Source organism: Lutra lutra, chromosome 16, assembly GCF_902655055.1.
Source record: "Lutra lutra chromosome 16, mLutLut1.2, whole genome shotgun sequence".
NCBI lineage: Eukaryota > Metazoa > Chordata > Mammalia > Carnivora > Mustelidae > Lutra > Lutra lutra.
The window spans coordinates 23553649-23572180 of NC_062293.1; the positions used below are offsets into that span (position 1 = coordinate 23553649).

General features: G+C 44.1%; 1 protein-coding gene across 1 annotated transcript in view; it reads left to right on the plus strand.

Moving 5' to 3' along the window:
* KPNB1 (karyopherin subunit beta 1) overlaps window positions 1–14915 on the plus strand; it is a 28506-nt gene extending 13591 nt beyond the window's left edge. Inside the window, exons 10-22 of the mRNA XM_047707897.1 lie at window positions 413–637; window positions 1809–2000; window positions 2757–2887; window positions 4372–4519; window positions 4862–4933; window positions 6114–6258; window positions 7581–7663; window positions 8285–8392; window positions 8996–9139; window positions 9251–9356; window positions 10028–10142; window positions 10950–11111; window positions 11824–14915. Of these exons, the coding sequence (XP_047563853.1) occupies window positions 413–637; window positions 1809–2000; window positions 2757–2887; window positions 4372–4519; window positions 4862–4933; window positions 6114–6258; window positions 7581–7663; window positions 8285–8392; window positions 8996–9139; window positions 9251–9356; window positions 10028–10142; window positions 10950–11111; window position 11824 (1632 nt within the window). The 3' untranslated portion in view covers window positions 11825–14915. The remainder of the gene's footprint in view (window positions 1–412; window positions 638–1808; window positions 2001–2756; window positions 2888–4371; window positions 4520–4861; window positions 4934–6113; window positions 6259–7580; window positions 7664–8284; window positions 8393–8995; window positions 9140–9250; window positions 9357–10027; window positions 10143–10949; window positions 11112–11823) is intronic.
* Window positions 14916–18532: the final 3617 nt, after the last annotated feature.

Here is an 18532-nt window from a genome sequence, read left to right on the forward strand (position 1 = left end):
GCCTTCTTCCTAGTAATTCATTGTCTCCCTCTTAGTGCTCGAGGTTAATTTTGATTGAGTTTGGACTTCATATAAGTAGAATCCTGCAGCATATCCTATTGTTCTGCCTTTTGCTCTCTATCTGTTCGAGTTCCATCCCTGTGGTTGTGTGTAGTGGAGGCTGGCGCATCTCACTGTGCAGTACCCAGTAGGACTTCGCTCCTACTGCATCTCATTTAACAAAGGTTATGTGTGATGAATCTTTGTGGAAGAAATGAAAATATAAAGGTTTTATATTTTATTTACATCCCCCAAACTTAAATTCCAGTGACATTCAGGAGAAGTCAGAAAACCTTTTGAGTTAGTAATTCTAGGTTTTTTTAGTTAAAGTGTTCCTTGAACAAAACGATGACCATAGCTATACTCTCATCAGGACGAGAATGATGATGATGATGACTGGAACCCCTGCAAAGCGGCAGGCGTGTGCCTCATGCTTCTGGCCACCTGCTGTGAAGATGACATCGTCCCACACGTCCTCCCCTTCATCAAAGAACACATCAAGAACCCTGACTGGCGGTACCGGGACGCGGCAGTGATGGCGTTTGGCTGCATCTTGGAGGGACCAGAGCCCAATCAGCTCAAACCACTCGTCATCCAGGTGAGCTGAGGGAGTTTGGGGGTGGTAAGGGGGATATTCATTGTTTGAACTTTTTCGTTGAAAGTGTGCCCATATTTTCAAAACAAAACTGTGCATAGTCATTCAAACAGGTTATTCTGGATTGCTGTTTGCTGTCAGTGAAGGAAGGATAAACTGTATTTCTTGACTTTTTTTTTTTTTCCTTAAACAAAAGTCATGATTTGAAAAAAATGCAGAAAAGGCCCAAAAGAAAAAGTCATCTTTAATCCCACTACCGAGGGATAAACATTGTTAATTCTTAGTGTTTACCTGTATGACATTCTTCTGTATTCACGTATGTTTGTGCAACAGGATGGAGTTCTTACTGGGCAGTAGCCTTAAAACTTGTCTTTTCACTTACTGCTGTATCATAAACCTTCCCCGTGATGCATTTAGTGATGTGATGATTCTGTCCTTAGGACAAAATGGTATCTATTGTAATGAAAAGTCTTATGGAAATACTATGTTTTACTGTTATAAGTGATAGAAGAGTCCATTGTAATTGAGTTTCGTGCGTATGGAACTGAGCCTTTTGGAATGTAGGCAGATGCCGTCACGGCTCCTCTGGGCGCATCACCTGAGTAAGTCAGTAAAAGGCTGGTGGAAGCATCCGTACTAGGCTCTACGCTGGGATTTGGTGAAGAGAGGACTATTTCACTTTTCACTCTAATTTTATTATACTCTTGGACATGTGACAGATGTAGCTTTTTTTTTTTTAAGATTTTATTTATTTATTTGACAGAGAGAGATCACAAGTAGACAGAGAGGCAGGCAGAGAGACAGAGGGAAGCAGGCTCCCTGCTGAGCAGAGAGCCCAATGTGGGACTCAATCCCAGGACCCTGAGATCATGACCTGAGCTGAAGGCAGCGGCTCAACCCACTGAGCCACCCCGATGCCCCGTGACAGATGTATCTTAAAATGACATACTATCTTGATGCTTCAGGTTAAAACCCAGTCATCAGGGGGCACCTGGCTGGCTCAGTTGGGAGAGTGTGCAACTCTTGGTCTAGAGATCAAGAGGTCAAGCCCCATGTTTGGTGTAGAGATTATTTGCATAAAACTTGAAAGAAATCCCAACTATCAGTATTTTCTCTTCAGTCAACATGAATTTTAATTTTTGCTTGGCTCTGCTAACAACTGCTGTATTTGCAGGCTATGCCCACGCTAATAGAATTAATGAAAGACCCCAGTGTAGTTGTTCGAGATACAACTGCATGGACTGTGGGCCGGATTTGTGAACTGCTCCCTGAAGCTGCCATCAATGATGTCTACTTGACCCCCCTGCTGCAGTGTCTGATTGAGGGCCTCAGTGCTGAACCCAGAGTGGCTTCAAATGTGTGCTGGGTAAGGGTTTTTCTTCCGACTGAGATATGCAGCGGGGCTGAGCCATTCGCGAGGAGGTAGGAGGTGTGGGAGAGAAATGGGTCTACCTCACTGGAAGGCCTTTTCTGAATAGCATCTCCTTCCTAATTTCTCCAGTTAAAATGTGGGGGATGCCAATTGCATGAGCCAGTGGGAGCTGTTGACTCATGGTGACTGGTTCCCAAACCGTTTAAAATAGTCATGCTAACCCAGTGGGTAAACTATCTGGACCTGGTTTTCTTTTTCTCAGTTGCTTGGGGACAAGAAATTTTGGTTAAGGTAGAGAGCTGCTGGCTACAAAAAGTACCGTTACTGAGAAGGGACAAAAAGGAAGGAAGGTAGGCGGCCCAAGTGCTGAGTCAGTACAGGCTGAAGGTAGTTCATTAGAGCCCTTTGGGGGTGGGGGGGAAGATCAGATAGGAAGGAGTGGGGCTTTTGCTTTTCTGTAAGCGGAGAAGTAGTGGTGGGTGTTTGTGGTAAATGAAAGTACTCTGCTGCTGCTGAGAGAATTTGGGGACAAACAATATAAGTAAATAAGCAAATATGTAATTTTAAGGGTGTCTGTAAAGAGATTGTCTTGAGACGACCTTGACAGAAAAAGTTAAGGATTCACTAGCATTGATTTATTCTTAGATCATTTAGAAAGGAATACTGCCCATGGAATGTTAAGGAAAAATGAGGTTATCTTGGGGTAGGGTTCTTTACAGAACTAATATTAAAACTCTGTCTGATCTTAAGGCTTTCTCCAGTCTGGCCGAAGCTGCTTATGAAGCTGCAGATGTGGCTGATGACCAGGAAGAACCAGCCACATATTGCCTATCTTCCTCCTTTGAACTCATAGTTCAGAAGCTCCTGGAGACCACAGACAGGTGACTGATACTACACAGAACCGCGTGGTGTCTTTGTATCCAACTCCTTTTACCCTGGGTGGGGGGCGTCTAGCCTAATCATGGGAACATAGTAACAGGAAGCATTTAAAGAATCATAATAGTAGATGATTTATTTAGGTAAAAAAGGGGGCACCTGGTGGCTCAGTCATTAGAGCATACAGCTCTTGATTTTGGGGTTGTAAGTTCAGGCCCCACTTTGGGCTTAGAGATTACTTTTACATAAAAAAAGAGAGAAGAAAATGTTGACTCTGTCTACCTTAGAATGTTCAGGTTACAAGTAAAGTCAGAAAATAGTATCCTATAAAGAGGAATTGATCTGGGGGCACCTGGGTGGCTCGGTTGAGTGTCCCAACGCTTGATTTCGGCTTCAGTCATGATCTCAGGGTTGTGGGATTAAACCCTGCATCTGACTACGGGCTGAGTGTGGAGTCTGCTCAGTTTTCTCTCGCCCTCTCCCCTCCCCCCATTCTCCCTCCCTCTCTCTCCCTCTTCTTGAGATTTTATTCATCCATGAGAGAGAGAGAAGAGAGAAGAGTAGGCTCCCCGCTGAGCAGGGAGCCCAATTCAGGGCTCCATCCGAGGACCCCAGGATCACAACCTGAGCAGAAGGCAGGTGCTCAACCCGACTGAGCCACCGAGGCGCCCTTCTCTCTCTCTCTTTAAAAAAATAAAAGGAATTGATCTAGAGAGGTCCCTTCATTTTGTAGTATCTACAGTTAACGGGAATTTGTAATTACTGTATAAGGGAAATAGCTCTCCTCGTGGATTTAGTTGCCCTGTCAGATCATTAATTACTATTTCTGATAATAGATGAAGAACTTGGCATAAAATAGTTATAAATGAGTTTTTCAAATTTTTAAGTAATCTCTACCCCCAGTGTGAAGCTTGAACTCATCCCCAAGATCAGGAGTCACATGTTCCACTGACTGAGTCAGCCAGGGACCCCTGAAATGTTTCAATGGGATATAAGTTGGGACAACCTTTAGTGATTTTGGTTTTATGTGAGCTATACCGAAAGCCGTGCTCAAAAGACACCATGAGGAAGGAGGCAGGGTATAAACTCTGCCATGCTTAACTAATTCCATCTCTGCTTCTATGACCAAAATTATGTATAATACCATCTCTCGCAGACGAATGAAGAAAATTGAGCCATCTTTCTCTTACTTAGGTGACCTTGTCAGTTGGGTTCTTCAGCATTTTAAACTAGTTTTTTCCCTGTAACTTAGCCCATTTCCATAGTCACCATTCTGAAGTGTAATCAGGTCTGGAAACCGCTAGTGAACATAGCCATTGGCTCAAGAGTTAGAAATTTGATTCCTGGTTGTACTGTGTTGCCAAACTCAAACCACATTCACAATCATAGCGGTTTCTGGATTCCTTATTTTCCGTGAGATAAGGTCTAGGTTATTATAGCTCTCTTCTTTCTCGGGTAAAACTTTTGGATTGTTGTGTGTTCCTTACAGACCTGATGGACACCAGAACAACCTGAGGAGTTCTGCATATGAATCTCTGATGGAAATTGTGAAAAATAGTGCCAAGGATTGTTATCCCGCAGTTCAGAAAACTACTCTGGTTATCATGGAACGACTGCAGCAGGTGCTTCAGATGGAGGTGAGGCTGGGCCAGGCTGGTGCGGGGGGGCAGGGCGGGGCCACGTCCTCTCTAGGTGGTTTGTGTTCACGTTTCCGTGGAAGTGTGTTTTTCTCAGAAAGGTAGAATGCTTATACAAAATCTGTTGCCACTTAAAATCTACATTGCTCATCCAAGTTTACTTATACGTGTATCACAATGTGTACATTTTAATGTTAAGTTTTTTGTTGATTTCCTGCATTAGCATCAACAAAGATTGTTTAATGGTCCTGGCAAACCCAGCAAAAACAGAAGCATGGAGAGAGTGTAGAGCTCTTTTAGAAGCTGTTTATTCAGAGTATGATGATGTTCTTTTCCTTGCAGTCACATATCCAGAGCACATCCGATAGGATCCAGTTCAATGACCTTCAGTCTTTGCTCTGTGCAACTCTTCAGGTATGAGGAGGGCGCTTTATCACCTGTTCTGATGCTGATCAGAAACTCTTCTCAAAAGGCCTTCATCTGTGGTTGATTGGGAGAGTGATTTTCCATTTTCTTCTCTAGACAGAATGTGTCTTTTGCGTAGTGTAGGCTAAGAAACTACTTGGTTGGTGGTGGTGCTTCCAGCTGTACAGTGATTTTGTGCTGACAGCTTCTAGTCTTTGGTGTTTATTGGGTTGTCCAAAGGTAGCTCAGTGAGATTTGGTTCCCAGCTGTGGTTCACTAGGCTAAAAATACAGCCTTGAGTTTCTGCCATCATCTTGTGAAACAACAGTTCCTATTGGAAGCCTTATTATAATTCAAATCATTTATTGTACCAGTTGTTCGGAGTAGATTTTTTTTTTGAGGGGAGATTGGAAAGATTAAAATCACTCCTCATTCATGACTGGACTCCTGAAGTAACTGAGGTGCTATTCCCTCTTTTACCAAAAATCAGGAAAACCCTAGAACTTGTCTTAAGGCTCAGGTGGGTACTAGGTTTTAGTATTGAGTGATGCTAACTAGGTCATCTTCTCTCTGAACTCCCTTCTCTTTCTTACTCAAAAAACCTGTTTGCTTTTTAAAAATCTTGACTGTTAAGGTCTTTCTTTAGTCATCAAACAAATACAGGAATGATCTGGTGACATTAGTTGAAACAAATGAAAGGGTAAGGAGGGAGGTTTGAGCATTATTGAATTAGGAGAATTCAGGTTGGCTTTATTTTATCAGAACTACTTCTTGCTCATCATTAGTAAATAGGATATCAGAAGGATTGCTTTCTTGCTTTATGAGTAAGAACTGAAATGTAACCTGTCCTTCTTAAAAGCTGAAATAAATTCAACTGCTGTTCCAGAAAGACTGGAATATGGAGGCTGCTGATGGGTTTGTCAGGTGTAAATGAATTGGAGAAGAGATGACTTTGTGTACCATGGAAGATCATCTCGTGTTCGTTCAGAGTTGGAAAATAGGAGGGATATTAAAATGTATGTTTTGTTGCATATGATTTACACTGTCAAAGCTTTTGAGCCCAAGGAGTGTGTTTGGTCTTTCCAAAAACAAAGCCACAGGGTTCAATTGATTTTATAAAAAGGTGGATATAGTGTTCTGATTGGCGGGTTTGTAATCAACACAACCTGAACTCTTTTTCATTTCACAGAATGTTCTCCGAAAAGTGCAACATCAAGATGCTTTGCAGATCTCTGATGTGGTCATGGCCTCCCTGTTAAGGATGTTCCAAAGCACAGCTGGGTCTGGGGGAGTGCAAGAGGATGCCCTAATGGCAGTGAGCACACTGGTGGAAGGTCAGTGAGCCAGAATCAAGCAGGGACTGTCTTTAGGATGCAAGTGTTTCAGTAGCCATGGGGAATTTTTTTGACCACAGAAAGCATAGTCCTGTCTTCTCATTTCCTGGGGCATGACTTGAGTGCAAAGTTGGATTGAATATAAGAGTAAATTTGTCCATAAGTGCCTTACTGCTCTCCTTGAAATGAAGAGGAGCCAGCTGCAACTCAGATTGGTTCCTTTTTCCTCTGAAAGTCTACTCACTTGCTTGAGGTTTGGCTCCTTTCAAGGATCAAGGACACAAAGGTTTCCATTTTCTTCCCTGGCACTTGGCACCTCCTAGTTTGGGTTATAATGCTTTGGACTCTAGCCTGACACATCATGGTGCTCAGAATAGGATGGAGCGAAACACTGAGAGTTCTAGGAGTTCTAGGTTGTTACATGTCTGACTATACAAAATTGCTTTGAGGAAGCCATGTTTGCTTAAGACTCGTTGAAGGGCCATTAAAAGCACATTAATGGGTACTTAAGAAACCTGGAATGCTGCTTTGGGGTTGGCCCATGTGGTGTATACACTGACCAAGGCTGCTACGCAAGGACCACTCCTGAGGACCATACCTATTACTAGCATCAGGAGGTTCACTTTGGCCCCTGGAGTGGCTAATTCAGAAGGAAGCCCAGTCTGCTTTCCCTGGTGAGCTTATAAAATATGTCCTTGATGGAATTCCTCAGGGATGGACCCTGTTTTAAAGCTGGCTGCCAGAGAAGACAGGTTATAATCAGATGAAGAGGTGGCCAGGAGGCAGTATTGTTAATGATGTATTCCTCATCCAAGGAAAATTAACCCTTGAAAAAAGACTGCTGGTTGGGGTGCCTGGGTGGCTCAGTGGGTTAAGCCTCTGCCTTCGGCTCGGGTCATGATCTCAGGGTCCTGGGATCGAGCCCCACATCGGGCTCTCTGCACAGCGGGGAGCCTGCTTCCTCCTCTCTCTCTCTGCCTGCCTCTCTGCCTACTTGTGATCTCTCTCTCTCTGTTGAATAAATAAATAAAAAAAAAATCTTTAAAAAAAAAGAAAAAAGACTGCTGGTTTGTTGGTTGTAGCCATAGTGAAATCCCACTCTGGAGATCTTGCATCATCTTTAGGGCATGAGTTAGGCCCTTCTAGCACTTAAGAATTTGGCTTGTCTGAGACAACCTTACTGTTTTTGTGATAGAGTCAGTAATTAACTCACACTGCACCCAACCTGTTGATTGGAGTGAATACATTTTGGGAGAGCTGGCATGGTTATTTTTGCTCACTTCTGTGATATCCTGTGGTGCTCACATTTTGTTTCTCTGCAGTGTTAGGTGGTGAATTCCTAAAGTACATGGAGGCCTTTAAACCCTTCCTGGGCATTGGATTGAAAAATTATGCTGAGTACCAGGTAATCTGTGCTTTTCCAAAAGAATACATTTATATTCTCATTTATCCCTGATAACTAACTTGTGTTGCAAAGTCCAGTTGGTCTCTGTATTGTCCGAGGGTGTGGAACTGAACAGTCAATGAAAAAAACCAGGATAGTTGATGGCCCAGAATAGCACCTGACAGCGGGGCTTTTTCCTTCTCTCTGGTTTTTTTTTTTTTTTTTTTTAAGCCACCGGGCTCTTGCCACCATTATTCCCGTGGATATTGTCATTTCCGTCCTTTCTTAATATCTTGGAGAGTCTTAGCTCTTTCCCTGCCATATGGATTGTTAAAATGAACTAATATCGGGGGCGCCTGGGTGCCTCAGTTGGTTATGTGTCCAACTCTTGATCTCAGCTCAGGTCTTGATCTCAGGGTTTTAAGTTCAAGCCCTGCACTGGGTTCCATGCTATGCATGGAGCCTACTTTAAAAACAAAAACAAAAACAAACCTGAACTAATCTCAGAGAGGGAGGATGTTGGATGTTTTCTTCTTCGACTCTAGGCTCAAATGATAAAGAACCAGTGGCTAAATAAAAATAATGCCTTACCCTGCAGGTGGCCTGTTCCGTTTGGAAGATCATTTCCTTGATTCTTTTCAGGTTTGTTTGGCAGCTGTGGGCTTAGTGGGAGACTTGTGCCGTGCCCTGCAGTCCAACATCTTACCTTTCTGTGATGAGGTGATGCAGCTCCTGCTGGAGAACCTGGGGGTGAGTATCTGTACACATAGTCTGTAATTTACCCGTATTTGGAGAAATCTGGAAAGATGGTTAAAAATTTAAGTGAGAGGGAGTTATCAGTTGCCAGAATATTGGCAGTAGGCTCATGAAGAAGGGAATTGTTCATTTTCACAAGATGATTATATAAAGTAAGGTTGTAAAGTTAATTAAAAGAAGGCATACTCAATACATGAAATGGGGGAGCAGGGAGGCCAGTAAAGTGTATGTGTAATCCCTCTGTCCAGAGAGAGCCACTAATAATTTTTGTGTATATCCTTAAGGTCAGTACAAAGCATATTAGCAATTTTTTTTTTAAAGATTTTATTTATTTATTTGACAGACAGAGATCACAAGTAGGCAGAGAGGCAGGCAGAGAGAGAGGGGGAAGCAGGCTCCCTGCGGAGCAGAGAGCCTGATGTGGGGCTCAATCCCAGGACCCTGGGATCATGACCTGAGCTGAAGGCAGAGGCTTTAACCCACTGAGCCACCCAGGCGCCCCAGCAATTATTTATTATAAAAAATGTTTCTGTAATCTTTGGACCTAATATTCTGGCTTTTATTGATTTGCTCTTCTCTCTCTTTTTCCCTGGTCAGAATGAAAATGTCCACAGGTCTGTGAAGCCACAGATTCTGTCAGTGTTTGGTGATATTGCCCTTGCTATTGGTGGAGAATTTAAAAAATATCTAGAGGTTGTCTTGAATACTCTTCAGCAGGCCTCCCAAGCCCAGGTGGACAAGGTGAGCTTCCAGCTGTCTTTTAAGTCCAGCCCTGATTGGATGAGTGGGACTTGTGACAGTCCTACAACTAAAGGCTCTGGGTATGATGGAGATTCTGTTTGTCTCTTACAGTCAGACTATGACATGGTGGATTATCTGAATGAGCTAAGAGAAGGCTGCTTGGAGGCCTACACCGGAATTGTCCAGGGATTGAAGGGAGACCAGGAGAACGTGCACCGTTGAGTATAAAACCCAGTGAACTTAGTCCAGAGTTCATGTAGCCAAATGGGCTGTGTCTTTGGTTCTATAGCTCGTGAACTGGCACCTGTTGCTTAAAGGAAGGGGAGAAGGAATAGTACCCTCATTAAGAGAGTAGCTTTGGAAGAAGAGATAATCTTTCCGATTTCTCCTTCCCACCCCACCCCTTACTGCTTTGTCTCACGTTTCTTGAGCCTCATAATGGATGGGACCCAGCAGGGCTGTTGGTGCTGGTCACATCTACACCCGCCCCAAGGTGGGGGCAGCTGTTAAGCACATGCACACCTCCGGGGCAGTTGTGATAAAAGACTGGGAGGTAACGTTTTCTCTCCCACCTGATGTTCCTGTAATTGATTGGGGAAATATTTGTCTTTTACCTCTTTTGCTATCATGGGCTTAGAGGAAGGGCTCCGTTCCTTCTCTATTATTTCTGCTTGTAACAGCAAGAGCAGCTGCCCCTTCTGTGGGTGTGAAGAAGGACTTCTGAATTTGAGGAAGAACAGTTCAGTAGAATTATATGCAACTAATTCTCCCTCCTGAAACCTGCCTGATTGGCGGGGTGGCGGGGGTAATGTATTTGGAAATTTCGAAATGGGGTGTAGTCCTGCCGAAGGTGGGACAGCTTCATCAGATCTTCTGTTTCTATTATAGCGGATGTCATGCTGGTACAACCCAGAGTAGAATTTATTCTGTCTTTCATTGACCACATTGCTGGAGATGAGGATCATACGGACGGAGTAGTAGCTTGTGCTGCTGGACTGATAGGGTAGGTTAAATCCTGTTTCCAACAGCTGAATAGAACTTCTCATGGGAAGTGAGAAGACCTGTGGTGAAGAACTTTGAGGGTAGCCTGGATGGTAGTTATCCACTTCTTTGATACAGATAATTCTTTTTTTTTTTTTTTTTTTTTTTTTAAAGATTTTATTTATTTATTTGACAGAGAGAAATCACAAGTAGGCAGAGAGGCAGGCAGAGAGAGAGGAGGAAGCAGGCTCCCTGCTGAGCAGAAAGCCCGATGTGGGGCTCGAACCCAGGACCTGGGATCATGACCTGAGCCGAAGGCAGCGGCTTAACCCACTGAGCCACCCAGGCGCCCCGATACAGATAATTCTTTAATAGAACCCATGGTGTCCTGTTAAAAGTTCTCACAGATGATCGTTCATTCCAGACCTTAGCTCTGGTCTCATTCCAGACCCTCCAGATTTGTAATTTCTGTTCGCTAAACTCTGCGGAGGTCTCAGAGGTGTAAAGCATCATCAAATCTGTGTCCATCCCATATTCTGAGGTTGGTCAACAGTTTGCCTATGTTTATCCTCCTCTATTGAAAGTTTGAAGCATGACTAGAAGAAAGAACCATGAATTAGTTGTGGAACTCCGGGTCAGTCGTCCTCACTCTTCAGACCTCATTTCTTGCATCTGCTTAGGGCAGGTGCAGAACTTAACCCAAAAATTTCTTCCAGCTTTAAAAAAGTAGGTGAATTCCAAGGGACCCACAACTAGCTTAGCACTGGCTCAAAACAGGATAGGGGGATGAGGCTGGGAGCACGTTCTCAGGTGTGTGTGTTTTGCACAGGGACTTGTGTACAGCATTTGGGAAGGATGTACTGAAATTAGTAGAAGCTAGGCCAATGATCCATGAACTGTTAACGGAAGGACGGAGATCGAAGACTAACAAAGCAAAAACCCTTGCTACATGGGCAACAAAAGAACTGAGGAAATTGAAGAACCAAGCTTGGTAAGAGCTTATCTCCACTGCTCTATTTTTCCTTTCTTGGGGAGGAGGCACAGTTTCTTCAGACAGTTCCCAGAAGGGCTGCCTTTCTCTTGGTATTTTGTTTTGTACTCTTTCCCATATAAGTGCTTTTGAGCCTTTGTTTCTCAGGCTTGTACTAGTGGAAGGGCCGGGCACCCTCAATCTTTCCTTGAGCCAAATGTTCGATTACTTGTGGTGATGAAGAACAGAACTTATGTAACTAGAATTCAGTGAAGTCCCCAAATGATCTTGGGCCCTAATAAAATCATCAGTAATGGCATTTTCCCAGAATTCTCTTTTCTACTTCCTGTTCCCTTCCTCCTGCTGTTTACTTTTTTACTGCAGTGCTTTTAGACATGTGGCTCTGCAGAAGGTAGCCAAAGTCAAGAGTTGTCTGACCCCTGCTTTCAAATGTAGTTTTATTTTCCTCTCACGTGCTTAATTGTCTTACTCCAAAGACCTCAGTAGAACTGGTTATTTTGAGTTTTATCTTTTTAGTGTCCCTGCCATCCTCTAATGTAGGTGCTAATGAGAACAGGTAGCTGGTGCATAGGAAAACAAGAAAAAAAAATCCTCGAGAAGTTGACAGATTGATTTCGGGTTTATGAGCACTTAATTGTGGGAGTCAGAGAAGCGTTTGGCTCTCCTGGCTGTCTGATCTCACAGTTGACCTGTTTTCCATCTGTGTTTTTAGATCTGTTACCATTGGGATGATAACCTGAGACCCCCACTGGAAATCTCCAATCTTTTGAAAAACCCGGAAGTGAGGAGTGTGCACGGATGCTGAATGTTTGGGAATGAGAGGATGAGTGAGTGAGGCTTGAAAACACACCACATTGAAAATCCTGCCGCCGCAGCAGCCGCAGCCGCCAACAGCAGCGCTGTTAGTGAGCTAAGTAAGCACTGACTTCGTAGAAAACCATAACGTCGGCCATCTTGGAAAAGAGAAAAACGATGGATTTACTTGCTTAGGGAAAAAAAAAAAGAAAGTTATCTCTTCCCAGGAGAGGCTAGAACTAGCTTTTCTGTCTTTTGGCCGGTGCCGAGTGGAGTGACTGGTTTGGGAGAGGAGGAGGGACTGGGTTCAGCTGTGGTGCTTTGTTGTAAAAGGCAGCCTGGCCTTTGCTACTGATAAGGAAGATGGAGCCTGGGTCTCAAGCCCACCTTTGGTGTACCTTTGCTACACGGTACTGTTCACGTGCCGGCTAAAAGGAGGGTGAGGGATTCTTTACAGTCTGAGAATGAGTGTGTGTGAGTGAGGCGGTATCCACATTCTCAACTTCAAGTCATTGCAGTTTCTTTTTCCCAGAAAAAAAGGGGTTAGATGTTGCATTTCATAAAACTAACCGAAGTTCTGTCTACTGATGCAGCACAAGAGATGTGTTTAAAAAAAAAAAAAAAAAAAAAAAAAGGAAAGACGCTGTTTAGGTTTTGTTTTGTTTTCTTTTTTTTTTTGTTTTGTTTTGTTTTTAATTATCTTCTAGGGAAAACACTGACGAATGGTCAGAGCTCCCGTATCCTGATCTTTTCATCAAGGCGCCTTTCCTAAATAATATGGTTCAACTGTGAATGTAGAAGTGGGGGGGAGGGGGGAGAAAAAGAAAACTCGGAGTTAGAGGATCTAGAACAAATTAAAATACAGTTGTTACAAATAAAGAATGCAAACTTCAAAAGCAAAAGAAAGCCACAGCCCAAACAAACCAAAATTTAGATGCTCAGAATTGGCAGCACAAAACAATTCGTTCTCTCCTGACATGTATCGTGGTAGTCGGAACACCCCCAGAAAATTGTGCCAAAGAGTTTAGAAAACAAATATACAATAAAAGTACACACATGCACACACAAACACACACAGCAAACTTCAGGTAACTATTTTGGATTGCAAACGAGGATAAATTTAATGTTCAAACAATCTGATAAAATAACCATTTGGAAACTGCTTGGCCTTCTGTTCTCTTTTATTTGATTGACTACAATGCGGTATTGGTCTCTTGCTGCACTTCCAAACGAACTAATCAACAAAATACAAAAAAGTATATATATACTAGAATTCTTGTGATGAGAATGGCACTTGGAAAGGGTTTTATTTTTCCACTGAAGGTAAAGATTAATAAAATGGTGTCAAACATTCCCCTGGTCACACACACTGATATTTTTTTAAAAGTGTGATGTGCTGTGAGAACCATAAATCAGACTAAGTTATTTTCCCTTTTGCAAGGGAACAGTCACCCTGAATTTTGGTTTTAGAATCTCAGCAATAAGGAGGGATGTCAGTGAGCTTTGATCACCCTTTTGGTTTTGCAGTTACTAGGAGTTTTTGCTGGCATTTTGAATATGCTGCTTTCAAAAACCCCAAGGAAGATTTTTCATTGCTTCCTGGTATTTGAAGGATTAAAACACAAGACCTTAAATTCCCACTTTCATGTCCATTCTAGCAAAAAATGTGGGCTTTCGTTTTTCTCTTTGCCATTTTCCCTTACCTATCTAAGCCTGCCATTGATAAGTGGGATTGGCTCAGTTTTGCTCATCCATACGGCAGCATCTCTAATAGCTCTTGTACAGGGTATCAGATATTGTGCCTTTTGGTGCCAGGTTCAAAGTCAAGTGCCGATCTATGAACCAGTGTACAAAAAAAAAAAAACAAACAAAAAAAAAAACAGGTGTTTGAAGGAAAGACTCCATTGTGAATAGATTTTGCACCACCTCCTAAGCCCTACTAAGAAGAGACCTGACCCTCTAATGCCTTGTTTAAATCCTAGTTTCTTGAAGGAGAGGGTGATACACTAACCATTCCTGATTGTGAGGGTTGGCCAGGGCTCAGGGAGGGGACAGGAATATTGGGGAGAAAAAAAAAATCTGATCATTCCTCAGTGCTACCCATTTCTGTCCTGTGTGGGCTGCTTAGCTAGACAGCAGGAGAATAAAGTACACCGAGAACCATAATGGAAACAAAACCTTCCGCGTGTTTTGTCATGTTTTGTTCCAGGGAAGCAGTTGACAAGTGCTGTTGTTAAACGCTTTCTCCCAGATCCATTCAGTGATGGAGGAGGAAAGTGGGCTGGTTGGACTGTGGTCGTGGTGCCTTGCAGGCGTTCTACACTGGTTATGCGTTTAATCCTCTCTCCCAGTTACCTTTGGCTAGTGCGCGTTCCAGCGTCGGGGTATTTGTCCTTAACTACCACCTAAGGCAACTGGATGCAAAATGCATTCTGTCCACTCAGTGTCTGGGCCTTCCCCATCCTAGTCTTGGCACATTCCTTCTGGAATGTAGTTACCGTCCACTCGGGAAGATGTAAGTGCAAATGTGAGGAAAGGGGGCATCAGACTAGGCTTTGGTTTGCCACAAGTGGCAGCTGCCTATATCAATTACAATTACACTTATTAATTTTGCTTTTCATTTTCCCAGTTCCCCTCAGCTCCCCTCTGTTGAAATGTTGGAATTTTGACTGTCAGGCAACAGTAATACTGCCTTAGGGACTTGTGGAGAAAGGGAGGGGGATTGCTCAGTGTAGTGTTTTCACTTTCAGAACCAAGTAATCTAGTCACTCTGATATTTAAGAAGTGTGTTAGTCCGACTTTTATGAGAACTCTCAACTCCATCAGCTTTCGGTAGCATCTTGGTTTCGAAACAACTTCAGTCTGTAATTGGCATTCAGAATGCCCTTGGCATGCCAGTCTGTGATGGCATTAAAGACCTGTTAAAACACTTGAGCCCAACTTTATTAACCAAAACTGATACCACCACCTTTATCTTCTAAATAAAGTCCGCTTTATTTTTATTTTCAACATTTTGCCGCTTCATTTTTGGTTCCACATGGTGTCACCTTGGAGGTGAAATGAATGGTTTGAAAGGAGCTGGAGTGTGCGCGGCCGGTGTGCGTGTGAGCTGGGGAGAGGAAAGACACGTCTGTCTGAACCACGGACTCTGCACGGCGCGCTGGGCGGTGAGCGAGCGGCTGGCCTCCGGTGTGGCCGTGAGCGCGCTGTGTGGAGGCGGCTTCTGCTCCCAACGCTGCTGCAACTGCTGGAGATCGTCTTCTGTCTTGTGCATATTTTTCAGGCTAATCTGGTTTGTTTAATGGCTCATCCAAAATTGGCTTTTTACGTAGCTTGCAGTGTGTATTTAATTTCTGCTTCCACTTTTTCCCCCCAGAAATTTGTGGCAGAGAGAACACTAACTTGGGATTTAAGAACTAGGTCCGTTCCTTCACTCTGTTGCTTATTAGGCTAGTGGCGCCTGCAGGCTACTGTCTGAAAATAATGCACTTTCTTCGTTTATGTTGGGCAAGTACAATGAGGGCTGACCATAATTTCCCTCCCTTAGCCTCCACGTGGCCTTTCACTTTTCTGATTGCCCCCCGTCAGAAATTTTTGATCATGCATACCCCCCTGTGTTTATAAATTATAAACCTGTACTACTGTACCCATATATTGTGTAACATAAGACACAAAAATAGATATTAAAAAGCGATTGTATGAAAATAAATACAAATAGAAGTTCTAATATTTTCTTCCTATGCCCAATTTTGGAGCTGACTGGGTTATAAAGGGTAACTTGTAATTCTAAGACTGCATTAAATCCTGAGTGATGGCAGTGGGCCAAGAACATTTCTCCCCTGAAGGTGCATGGGGAGAGAAAAGAATGCCGTCCGTTCGTTACGTGGGGAGGGGCTGCTTCTCCCAGGAGCTTTTTTTTTCTCCTTTTCGGTAGTTCTCCAGGTTACTCCCCATTCACATTTATCCCCTCCCCATCAAATACTCAAAAAGAACACACAACACAAGGTTACAGTTCCACCTGGCCCCATCAAGTGTTCCAGCTTGACTTGTGGGAAGTGAAAAGCATTAACACTGGGAAAATGTACGTATCCATTCTCGCGGGAACCTTAACAATCTCTGTTCCCGTTTTACTGATGAGAAAGGAGGCACACACAGACTGATTTGTCAGACCAAGATCACACGGAGCTCAAATTCAAACCCAGGTCTGTCAGATACCAGAACCCATGCTTTTCTCACACTTGCCCTAGACAGATGCTGTCAGCATCTTAGGGAGACAAAAACGAGGGTCTGCGCTGTCCATATTTATGATGCGCCACCCATCTCTTTCAGAGCAGTATCGAAAAGTGTAAAACGGTTATTGTCATTTTTCCCAACTATAATGTAAGCGCCCTGATGCAGTTACTTTGGCTGGCTGGCTGGCTTACCACCGTATCCCCCCAGTCTAGAGCAGTGCCTGTCATAGAGTAGACCTTCAATAAATACTTGGTGTCAGTACAGTTCAGGGGGTATCTGGAATAGTATCACTTAGCCTTTGAAAGTCAGGGTATACAGGAACCTCAGTGGTGGGGCCTCGGGAGATCTGGGCTCCTAGCTCTTCCCCCTCCTCATTTGCCAGACGACTTCCGGCTAGCCTCTTAGCCTTGGGTTCATTGGAGGAATGGGAACAGGATTAGTCAAGAGTTAGTTGTTCCAGTGACATCTATTTCATCCACTGACCCAATGCCAGGCTTGTAATTAAGCATCTTCCATGGAGAGGTCAAAGTAATTCTCATCAACACTAACAGAGGTACCACTTCAGTCCCATTTTACAGGAGGAGAAACAAGCACAAGGGGGCTGACAACCTTGCCGAAAGTCACACGGCTGCCAAGCATTGCTGACCCCACAGGCTGTGCTTGTCCCGCAGGGTAACCATGTGGGATGCGGGTTAGAGGATGAGCCCAGGAGCCTCCGTTCCCAGCAAGTTTCCGCTGCTCGAGCAGGGAGAGCCCTGGATGAAGCGTTCTTGGAATTAAACAGCAGAGCCATTTTGCCTTAATTCAATAATGGGATCCACTCTACACCTTTCGACGATGGTCAAACTCAATTTAGGTGTGTGTGGGGGGTGCCGTTTTTCCTAAAGTCAACTTTCCTCCCCTCTGGAGTTTGAACCATCTCCTTGCAATTCACCCACTGAGCTCAAAGCTTTTTGGGAACCAGGGCTGGGGGAGGGGCGGTGGTGGTGCCTGGTGGCCACAGGGCCGAATACTGGCGCTGTCCGCTGGTGCTGGGCGCACAGCCTGAGCTGCTCCCTCTCCCAGGGGCTCCGCGGCCAGAAGTTCCTGAGCTGAGCTCTCCTCAGTATGAAATGTACCTGGTGTGAAAGGAAAGTACATCTCCGCCTTGGCACCCGGCCCGTGCTCTGGATGCAAGGGGCAGCCTGTCACCATCCAGAGGGGAAGAGAATTAAATGACTCAAAGCTCCCTGGAGCAATGAGTGGTGCCCTTCAAAATACTGTACAGCTTTTTGAGTCTGACCTTGGGCAAAGCCTTCCCTTTTCCCGATCCTCAGGTTCGTCATGTGTAAGACAGAGATCCCAGGGGAACAGAACCCATGCAAAGTTCTTAGCACGGCGCCTCACCAGGCACTCATCTCATTAACTGATCCACAACTATTACTGCGTACGTGCCAGGCACTGTTCAAGGAGCTGGGGATATAGCAGTGAATCCTTCCGACGGAGCCCACAGGCTAATGAATAATAACAAACAGTAGTATTAAAAAATTCAGCGTAATCATTTTTTAAAATCCTGACAAAGAAATCTGGGAAACAGCAGCAATGAACATGGTCATGGACAATACGAAGGAAAAGTAGTTACTCGAACAAAACAAAAGAAAAACTATTTCCACCCAAGCCTTGCTCACTTGATTAGAGGATGTGTAGGACCCCCACAGGAACTTGGGATTTGGGTGAAGGGGTGAGTCTTTCCATCACCGCCCAGACCTCTGATGTGACGGAAAGACCAGCAGGTGCAGGTGGAGACCCAGGATGGTTCGACAGCAAACCCTAATTTTCTAGGGCTCAGAACTGGAGGGCTAAAGTGGCACCCGGATCCTGCATTGTCACATGTGTCTAGTCAATTTTCCTGGCCGCCTGCTTCTATTTATTTATTTATTTTAAGATTTTATTTATTTATTTGACAGAGATCACAAGTAGGCAGAGAGAGAGAGAGGAGGAAGCAGGCTCTCCGCTCAGCGGAGAGCCCGATATGGGGCTCGATCCCAGGACCCTGGGACCATGACCTGAGCCAGAGGCAGAGGCTTTAACCCACTGAGCCACCCAGGTGCCCCTCCACCAAAGGTTTTTACCTATTCCTGTCTCTGTTATGATGAGCCCTGATAATTTCGTGGGTACTTAGAAGGCTTTCAAACCAATTTCTAGCTTTCTCAGATGAAGGAGGCCTGGGGGTTGAGTTAACTAATCCAAAGTCACACTGCTTCATTCATTCATTCAGTCAGCTGACAGCACTCCTTCTTACCCTTAAAGATTCAGCTTGACAGCCCAAGCATCCATCGATGGATGAATGGATAAAGACACACACACACACACACACACAGGAATATTATTCAGCCATTAAAGAAGAATGAAAT